Consider the following 10,620-nt stretch of genomic DNA (forward strand, 5'->3'; position numbering starts at 1 on the left):
GGTCACCACTGTAATTCCATCTTGCAATAAATGAAATACCACCATTAGAGTATAAATATAGAGATATAAAGATAGTATACCCATACAAAGTAAACTCACTGATTTTTTTTTTTAAAAGACCGGCAGCTTTAATATAATACTGCTACACAAACATGTGTTTGTGGGTATATGTGAGCGCAACAAAGTTTGATGCAAGCCTCCCTTGCCCCTCAGCTCACGCTGGGGCTGGTACCAATTTGCTAGTGCCAGGCGGGTTCACATTACACCATCACCGCATTTCCCATTACAATTCACCTGATGTCAGTGTCAGGCTCGTGTCAACCTGCTGCTGCACCAGCAGGGGCACTTCTGCCTTAGGAGCAAAGGGAGTCTGGAAAGATGCACAGAGAGCAGGACAGCATCTGGCTCCTGGCGGTTTTTTTTAATCTCTTGCCACCAAACTCAATCTCTTGAGCTATAATAATAGCTTACTCCAAAGCAGACACAAAATTCTGTTTTGACTCAAAGTACCTTCATATTTAGACACTTAATGATAAACTGGACTTGTAAGCAGATGTGGATAAAGCTACAATGTGCATATGAACAAACAAGCAAAAAACATTATTTTAAAAACCCAGCCAAAAGGGTAAGTAAGGCTCAACAGAAACAACACACAGATGTCAGGAGGGAAAAATAAATAACTGTAATGGCTCATGGCCACATAAAATTGTGGCCGTATTTCCCTTGGGCCTCCCTTTCTCTGATCCCACTGTGCTGAATCTAAAAAGCCAAATGTATTGCTCAGGAAAACCTAGTGATCCACCCTCCTTTTAAGATGATGTTAAAGCAAAAAGGAAAAAAAAAAAAAAAGAAGAAAAAGAAAAGCAAAATCTTCCATCTCCCAGAAGAGTAAGGTCTCTCTAGTATGGGTTGGGGTTTTTTTTTGGCTTGTTTGTTTTTGGTTTGTTTTTGTTGTTTTTTTTTTGGTGGGGGGGGGGGGAGGAATAGAGTGGTCGTGGTGTGTTTGAGTTGGGTTTTGTTTGTTTGGGGGTTTTTGTTTTGTTTTGCTTTTCTTCTTACAAGATGATTAGTGTAGAGGACCCACAGAGAGTAACAGTGAGGAGAGGATGAAAGCTGAGGAAAGCAAGTACCCTTGGATGGAATGAGTGGTGAAGGAGAGAGAGTTACATATAAGCACAGATGATCTAGATGGTCATAAACCAACCTAAGTTTGAAAGGAGATGAAAAGGCACAAGCAGCAGAAGATAAACTACCCTAGCAAACACTGTTAGAGGAGAGATGAACCAGAACACGTCCATGTTTGGAGGGAGAAGCTGTAAAAATATCCAGAGGAAGCCTGAAAGGAGCACATGCCCGCTAGGATAAGGGCCCATACAGAACCATTCCTCTCTCTGGCTGCTGCCCTGAGCTCTCCTGCAGGAATTAGGCTGTTTCAGTGAAACAACGCTGAAAAAGACAGTAATTTGCTTTTGAAATTAACTAAATAGCAGCAGAGAGTTACTGTTGCTAAACAAGGACCCAGGGAGATGGAGATGCCAGGACACAAAGAGTGTGTGGGGAGAGGCAGGCGGTGGTACCCCGTGCCCAAGTGCTCCTATCCACCAGAGGAGCCCATGGCACAGCCCAGCTCAACTGCTGGGCAAGAGTGAACCAAAAGCATTGGGTGTGCTGTGCTCCCCAAGCAAAGGGGAGCACACACACTGCGTGGCAGGAGTCTTCAGAGATGCTAAACCACAGCAAGCAGTTGCAAACACCTCTGTGGTGTGGTCAACATACATTTGCTGTCATTCCACCCCTCCGCCTCAACACCAATTAACTGTAAGGAACAGAGTCTTTAGCCTAAATGCTGATTTGCTCCCTAGCACAACATGCTTCTAGTACTGTGACTCCTTGCTTAAGCTTTTACTCTAAATTTTTCTCCAAAATTCATTTTCTGCACTGACTTTTAAATAGGATCTTTAAAGATGACCAGATCTGCAAACAAAGGCAAACGTGTAAATCACAAGCTATTTTTGAATCTTAAAACTCACCCAAGCAAGAACACCAAGAGACAATACTTCAAGGGGAAAGTTTTTTCCTTGTCTACTGTCCTACACTACCACTGTAGGATCTCAGTTGGCTGTACTGAAGAAATCAAACCATAATCGCTCAGCATCATCTGTGTATTTGTACTCAGCTGTTGCTGCATTGTAAATAACAATCCAGCAGATGGCACAGTGAAATGACGCTGAGAGAGACTGGATGGGGCCCTCCCTGAGAGTGGAGAAACGTGGAGGATGGCTTTCCTCCAGCCACAGCATTGTTCCTGCACAAAAACTCAACTCAGGCTTTTGAGAGAGGACACCTTCTTTCCCTCTTCTGGAAGCAGCCAGCGACATTTGCAATAGGTAAATTCTACTGGGAACAAAAAGAAATAATCAGATAATAATCCCGCCCAGGCAACAGCCAAAATGTTACTACTTTTTTTGAGGTCAAAATGTATGGTGAGGCAACTGGGATTTTACAAGTGAGGTCAGCTGGATGACACTATAGTGTCCATTAACATTGATGCAAATAGGACCAAAAAAAAAATAAAAATCTGTCTTTCTTGTGAGTTCTTTACCTTCTACTGTTTTCAATCTCTACTGAAGGCATGTAGGGTTCAGGAGGCACAAGTATCTACAGGTATTTGGTATATCACTTTCATCTCGGTATTCATTTCCATAAACAACTCCCAGGAATGAGACTACCTCTTCATTTTCAGCTCTCAAAAATTTGGAATGGTTTCAAGAATTTCTTCAGCTCCCCAAGGTGCTATGACCAATTTTCTGTCTTTAAAAGTAATTAAGAAGAGCTAGCGATGGATTTTTACTGTGTTAAACTGGAATTATATATGAAGCTGGCTGCATGGCCAAAAGGATATGTTGTAGAAGGAAACAATATGAGAATAAACTATCAATTACTCTTGTATGTGATTGGTATTGGTATATCTATAAGCATACTCATTCTTACTTCTCTGAATGCAAAAAATAGGGGTGGGAGATGAAGTCAGGGAAGAATTCATTTTGCAACCCTTCATGTGTCATTTTGAAGCCACATCATTCAGATTGACTTTGTACACATGAATACTAGCTATTATTTTCTGTATTTAATTTACTTGGAAATTTTATAGCAAATGGTAAGGCACAGATTAACCTGTCTGTTTTCAGAACTCACTCCCTTATGCCCATAAATGTTCAAAGGCTGCACTTCTAATTACTGGCAGGCACACATAATTTGGGAAAATTTCTTAGTAGGAAGTAGACTGGAAAAGGCAATGAGAATATGGATTCCAGTTACGTGCAATCTTCACAGTCATTAAAAACACCTACGTGCTTAACTTTATTTAACAAGAGCAGACTGCATAAGCTAAATATTTACAGCAAAGTCTTAACTGGATCAGGGTTTTAACCAAACCCAGAACAGACAAATGACAGAATGAAGAGAGATGTATCATCTCCAGTGAGAAGCCCATGCTCACACTGGGAGCCTACAGCCCAGCCGTCTTTTCTCTCGTTCCAATGCCTGGAGCCTGAGACCATCCATTCTCTTAACTTCCTCTTGTGTACACCACATTAAAGGTGGGAGAAATAATTTATTTTTTCATATTCTGCTCATAAAAAATGAGAAGACAACTAAAAATACCCTGAACAACAGAACAGTTACTGTCTCCAGGCATGTTTCTTGGTGATCAAAGGCACTTTTCAGCAAAAGTACTCGTTAAATTATGAACCTATTGTAACTATGTAAATAAGCCATAAATTAAAATAAAGAGACTCAAGTTATAGTAGAGCAATCTATAGAGTAAATAATCAGCTCTGCAGCAATACATCCAGCACCATCTGTGTTCCAGCATGTTCGCTGTCTAGTAACCTAACAGCTTCTGGAGTCCAAAAAGGAAGGCAGGTATCTATCCTCTGTCAGTGTACTGGTTGCATCAAAAGTAAGTCTGGGCCTCTCTTGAATCTCCACATACTGGATTAAAGCACAGAAGACTGCTGAGATGTGATCTTGTACCATGTTTAACAAAGGACAATCCACCTACCAGAGAAAGGCAGAACAGAACTGAAACGAAGTAGCTGATGAGGGTGAAAGTTGGAAATTATTAATAACTGAAAGGTTTTTAGGTTTTATGATGCATCTTCCAATCAGCAATGAAACTTGAAAGACATAGTCAAAACAAAAATCAAACAATTGGAAACACAAAAGCAGTCATACTTGCAGAAATCCACTATCCCACATCCCACGGTTAAGCACAAAAACTAACCATGCAGGCTCTGTAGCAGAGCATAGTTTGACCTCAACCTGAAGGGACCGTTTTGCAAACTGCCCAGGCTCCGCGGTGCTGCCAGTGGGATACACAGAGGGATACTACAGGAGCTGCAGCCCAGGGCTCTGCCCCTTCCCTTGGCCACAGGCAGGGGCAGTGGGAGGACACTGGCCTCCCCCACAGCCTTTCGCTGGAGGTCTGCACCCAGCTGTGCACAGAAGCTTTTGGGCTGGCATGGCAGCCCTGGCAAGCCGCTTCCCACCTCGGGCTGATCTTGAGCACCATGTGGGGTTAGATAAGCCAGCTGCTGATGGGACCCCAAAGGCCACCTTGGAAGGGAGAAAGGTGGGACCAGCAGGAGCAACACCTGCTCCCAAATTTCCATTTGGAATGATCAGCTGTATCTAAAATAACAAACTTATGCTCAGAAATAGGCTACAGATAAATCATACCCAAACACAGCACAATGCCACTGGCAGGCCCATGTCCGTATTTTGATCACCACACACATCCTTTTGTGGTTTGCAGGCTGCTATTCCTAGCAGCGATGCAGGCAGTTATTGCAGCATTTACCTGATCAGTAGATCAAAATAGTTGTGGGAAGTGTGTGCAACAGTCGTGTGTATGGCATCTGACTACATCTGTACACTTGGGAGTCTGAGGTTTTTTGAATTACTTGCATCGATATCTACTGATGGCAGCGATACTCACAGAGGGCACATGGTTATGTTAAATACAAGGGAATTTAAATAACTGGATCTTTTGTGGAATCAAAGCTGCAAAATAATGTCCTCTATAACGTTAAGGGAACATGAAAAGAGGTGTCTGGGTAAAGAAGTTTCATGTGGTATTTTCACTTGCCTTAGTGAGGGTTGTGCGATAACATGAAAAAGGCATATGAGCAAGAGGTTGAGATAAGATCAAGGATGTGTCAGGTTATAGCAACATGGGTTAGCACGGCCCTGGGAAACAACTTTTTGAAGCAAGTGATCACTAGAAGTGAATTAAGAAAGTGAGCAGCCCCCTCCTCGTTGGCTATTATTTACCCCTGCTCTGCTTAAGGAGACCCAAGCCAGGTCTGAATAAGCTGGCCCGCTTACGTTATAAATGATTGTGCCCTGCAGATACATTAACACAGATCCCAGAAACTGTTAGCACCTTCTCTTGTACTAACCTTTCTTGCCTCACTGCTGCACTAACTGCTATGCTGACTGAATTCAAGAGTTGGCCCACTGGAAGTTAGCTTTTCTGGTTAGCTTCCACATCATGTTGCTCTTGGCTCTACCATCCATTTCTCCTATTAACTGAAGCCACTTAGAGGATGACGAATTCTGGCTGATTACTAAGGTCAAAGTAGCAGTACACCTTTTCAATACAATTTCTGCTAGCATATGCCTTTGTTTCTCAATTTCACAAACAGAGTAAGACAACAGGATCTAACATGAGCAGGAGTAACTTACCTGTTCATTTTTGGTCAGTCTTGTTTTGTTATGGATATCAGATGTAACCAGGTTGAATCCATGTTTTTCTGATAAAATTCTCAAAAGCAAAACCACAGTTCGACTCCCACACTTTCCAACTCTGTTGTAGACCACCTGGCTGGGGAAAGGAAGTACCTAAATAAAGATTGAAAAAACCAGAGTCAGTATTTTTGTTTCTGTGTACTTCTGAATCACAGCATGTTTTGACGGTAAGCCAGTGGATATATACAGGAGAATTTCTAGGGCCCTGCCCAGGTCAGAAGCATTTACTTCCACCAGCAAACCAGCAGCTCTTTAGAATAGAAACATATGTCTCAGGAGGTGGCAAGCTGGGATATTCCCCTCATGATCCAGTTTAATGTAAAAGTGCAGATTGGTAGGTACTCCAGAAACACTTAGCCACTGCTGATGTCTTCTAGTGAAGATGATGATGGCTTAAGCTTGCTGCTTGTAACTTCACTACAAATAGTCAGCTTTAGTTGACTGTCTCCCATACAAAGAACAAGGAGAACTGAACTTGCACAACAGTTTGGCAACTCAAAGTGAAGTTGACATAACACAAGAGGAATGCTGGAATTGCAAAACTTAAGCTTAAGAAGAAAAAAACCCCAACCAACCACCAGTTGTAAAGAGCTAAAATTAATCAACTGTTTCAATTTCATATATAAACATGAATCTTCCAAAGACGCAGAGAACAAATCATGCCATTGGCTAGGCATGTACTTGTGGAATAAACAACACCGGGGCCACAGGTGGCCTGGAGGCCAACTGGCACAGTCTGATCACCTCTGTACAGGTTACATTCACTAAACCTCAAAACAGAAAAGCCATATCCAACATTCCCACTGGGCGCAGTCTCCAGCCCATGCTAACTCTTGCATCATGTTCTCCTTCTCAGGAAACCAGAACAAGCGAGTTGTACTTCACTGTCCTGAAGTACATCAGATGAAGGCTTGTTTTGTTCCTGGAAAATGTTCATGGCCGATTCTTTCAGTAAAAAGCATTCTGAAGTCACACTATTGCACTAGGAAATATTTGGTGTATAGCACATAGCAGCAGCATCTGATAATGTAGGCCAAGAGGCATCTGTTTTCAAGCCTTTTAAATTGGCTAACACAGCCAGGAGCTCACAGTTTCATCCACAGCAGTGCACACATGGCACTCACTTATGGAAACCTCATTTTTCTATTAAGATAATGGCATAAAACGTTTCCCAACACAGGGCCTGCACCCTGGTTCCAGGCGACACATGTTCAGTGCAAGGAATGGCTCATGTGGCAAAGTGACAGTGTGTCTCAACCTATAGCTACTTATGCTGCTGATTCAATCACATTCTCCCATAAGAAGGATTTCTAACATAAAAGCAGTCAGATGAGGCATATGGGCTTCTGGCACTTCTCACAATATTTGAACAGCTAATAGATCTTCACCAGGGATGCAAAATGATTCCTCAGACAACCACTCAGATTACCTTCAAAGAGGACTGCAAAATAGAATAAAAAAAATAAAAGAAAAAATCTGGGTTCTCTTATATATAATGGGAACATACTGGCACTTTGCTATCAACATTACACGTCATGACCAAAAGAACGTGATTATCGTTACTGGCTGCAATGCTAAGGATATCCTTCACTGCAACATAGACATGGAAGCCATCGTTCTCCAAATTACCTGAGGGGGAGGTGGAGGGGTGGGGGTAGGTATTTGGTAATCAAGTCCTTGGTTAAACTTTCCAAGCTCCAGGACATCACATCTGCTGATTCCGCAAATAAACACAGGCCCCCCAAGGCTCATATAAAACCCACATAACACACCAAACCTTACTATTTTGTAACTTTTATATAGTTTTCTATGAGAAACCTAGCCCCCTTATTCCTTAGGCGCCTTGCTTCCTATGAAATGCAAAATCCCAGCCTCAATGATTAGGGAACTCCAAAGGTGATGAATTTAACATCTCTCTGTTACAGCTGTAGCTAAACTTTTCCAAAACAACTGCTAATGATGTCTGAAAGGTTAACATTTGAACACATTTTATTATCTTGATTATAACACCAAGGACACCACAATGAAAGTTTTTCTTATGCAAGAACACACAAGCCATATTCTGGATTGCCCCCTTTTTGATTAATTTCTTTGCATAACAAAAACCAGCATCAGTATTTGCCACGGCCCTGCGGCACTATCCACACACCACCACTGTAACTTGTGGAATGGGAGTTTCTCCTCTGCTCCGACATACGCTTTTGGCATACTTTGCTGTGCAAGTATGTGAAAGTCTTCAAGAGAAACGTTAAGTAGATGCTGACAAGTGCCAGTGAAGGAGCAAGAGCACATACAGCATGTGTTTGCCTCGCATCCTGGAAATGTGATAAATGTTGAGAGTTTGTAGGGCCACGAAAACATTTTAAAAGGCTTCATAATTATTAACTGCTTTGATTTTCATAGCAGAGTTGCACTTCACAATATAGCGAGCAAAATTTTTTCTTCATCAGTACTTCACTCATTTCAAGTGCAGTTTTGCTGCACTCAGATTACATTCAAGTTCTAATTAAATCCCTGACTTGATTAGCCAGTAACTTTGGGTGAATCTTATTAATATCAATCTTTAAAAACGAAATAAAATTAAACCAGGCCTTTGTAAAGTCTCCATTCTAAGTGCTAACAACTTTACCAGCTAAAAAAAATGACAATCGCTACCAAATTTGGCCAGTTCTCACCTTTGTTTCTGAAACCCACCTTCCTACATAGCACAATTCTGTTCTGCATACAGACGATAACCATGGCAACCCCAAAAAGAAAGCATAAGCATATACTCACTGCAGATTTAGAAAACTGAAATAAAGGGCTATTATTTTCAGACAACTGTTTGGTTTAAAGGAGGCCAGTATATCAATGCCTTGATTCAGTGAAAATCTGAATGCACTTAGGTAAAATCAGACAAGATTCAAGATAAACACTACAGGTCGAAGCTCACTTCAGAAGAGCACAGTCATTAACGGTAATCAAAACTTGACTTGCAGCACTGCTGAATGTGGCTAGCTTTAGGGATTCACTGCTGAAGTTTTGCTCATGTTTCATCTATTTACGTCACCATTCCACTTACTCACCTGAATACACGAGAGGGTGTGCCCAGTACACAAAGCCATGCAGTACACAGGTTTGTGGTATATAAACAAGTTTTTGTTTAATGTGACCGGTTCCCTTAGGACACTGCAAACTTGCTTTCTGCCTTTTAGAAAATGTCTACGTAAATTCTTAGAAGAATAACTACTTCTTCCAGAAGCCTGAGTTTGTATCTGGTAGATCTAGAAATGCAAGAAATTGAAAACTTTTTCAGAGAGGAACTTCTTTCTTTCCCCCTCATGATACTCACAACAAACTCAGACAATGTAAGAGATGGTGGCAAAGGAGGCACTTGAAAAGAAGGCTCCTATTATATTAGCAGAAACAAGATGGGAAACAGCAGTTGGAGGTTTACAAAATGCTAATTGGATTACATTTTATTTTACAATGAGAGTATGTATCATGTAGACTGACTAACTGCTGAGGTGATGCTCTGGCAACATGATACTCATGTAACAATATACACAACTTAAAAATAATTACAGAGTGACTTTATTGAGCACTGCATCAAAGCCCAGAGGTAATATGAACAATTCAAACATGCAATTCACTTTGGATTTATATTAATTAGTACTTACAGCTACAAAAAAGGAAAACCCACAGTATGATTACAAGAGCCCTCTCCAAGGGTTTGGAAAGTTTTACAACAATTTACTTGTCAGTTCAAACTGAGTCTTTTTTTTCTTTTGTTCCACAGTTAAATAAGATGTCAAGAACCACTGCAAATGAAATCGACTAGAAGAAAAAGCAAGTTTAATTCAAAATGAATTTGCATTACAGACGACGACTGTCAAGCAGCTCTGCAGGGTAGGTCTGCCAGTCTCAGGAGGGGAGCCATTTCTCAGATCGTCTGACAAAAGCCCAGGCTTCCATCTTCAGTAGTGGCTTTGTCTCCAGGTAAACCTTTGCATCATTTAAAAAAAATTACGCTGGATAATAACTTGCATTGTCAACTATTCAGGGATGCACCCAAAGGCTTAAATCATTCCACTTTTACTGAGCTAAATCCAGTATAATTTTCCCCACTTGCCAAAAATTTCCTAGCCCAGGTACAACCAGCCCAGAAAAATAACTCATGTCAGAGATACATGTTCCCAGAAATCAATCCATTATCTTCACAATTCTTCAAGTGAATGACCCCTGTCCTTACTCATGAGAGGGGCCAGAAGCGGGTGCCAGAACTGGCTTCTCCTTTCTGAGCAGACACTAACCTGTGGTAAGACAGTGCTCCATGTTTATCAGGTGAATGAGGCCAACCAACACAGACAAAACTGGTAAGATTGCGAAAGCAACAAAACATCTGGTGATCTTACACATCTCCATACAGCATAACATCTTCCCAGTGCAACCCCTCCATTTTTTTTTTCCTGTCCAAATGAGGCAGAAATACAAGAATTTAAAAAATGGCTTACTGGGTTAAAGCAATGGCCCATTTGGCTCATTGAGTGCTGGAAGATGCTCATTAGGTACCTGCAAACCTCAGTGCTGCAGCAGTCTATTTCCCTCTAGTCTCTCTCCTCCTCCTCTGCTGCTCCCAAAGATTGCACACGGGATGTTAGAAGGCACATCCTTGCCTGTTGCCTGAACAATTTCTTACACAACTTGCTATACCAACAAATTCCAGCATTTTGGTATCCATCACACATTTCATTTTTAGCTCATCTTCTATCATTTCCAGAAAATACTCGTTCTCACATTGTGGGTTTCATGAAGACAGATCAGATAATT

General features: G+C 41.4%; 1 protein-coding gene across 1 annotated transcript in view; it reads right to left on the minus strand.

Annotated features, from left to right (window-relative positions):
• The window catches only part of UST (uronyl-2-sulfotransferase), an 84,899-nt gene extending 78,151 nt beyond the window's left edge, over nucleotides 1-6,748 (minus strand). The window contains 2 exon segments of the mRNA XM_009883294.1: nucleotides 5,749-5,904; nucleotides 6,692-6,748. Coding sequence (XP_009881596.1) covers nucleotides 5,749-5,904; nucleotides 6,692-6,748 — 213 coding nt within the window.
• Nucleotides 6,749-10,620: the final 3,872 nt, after the last annotated feature.

This window comes from Charadrius vociferus, unplaced genomic scaffold (assembly GCF_000708025.1).
Source record: "Charadrius vociferus isolate BGI_N301 unplaced genomic scaffold, ASM70802v2 scaffold114, whole genome shotgun sequence".
NCBI classification, from domain to species: domain Eukaryota; kingdom Metazoa; phylum Chordata; class Aves; order Charadriiformes; family Charadriidae; genus Charadrius; species Charadrius vociferus.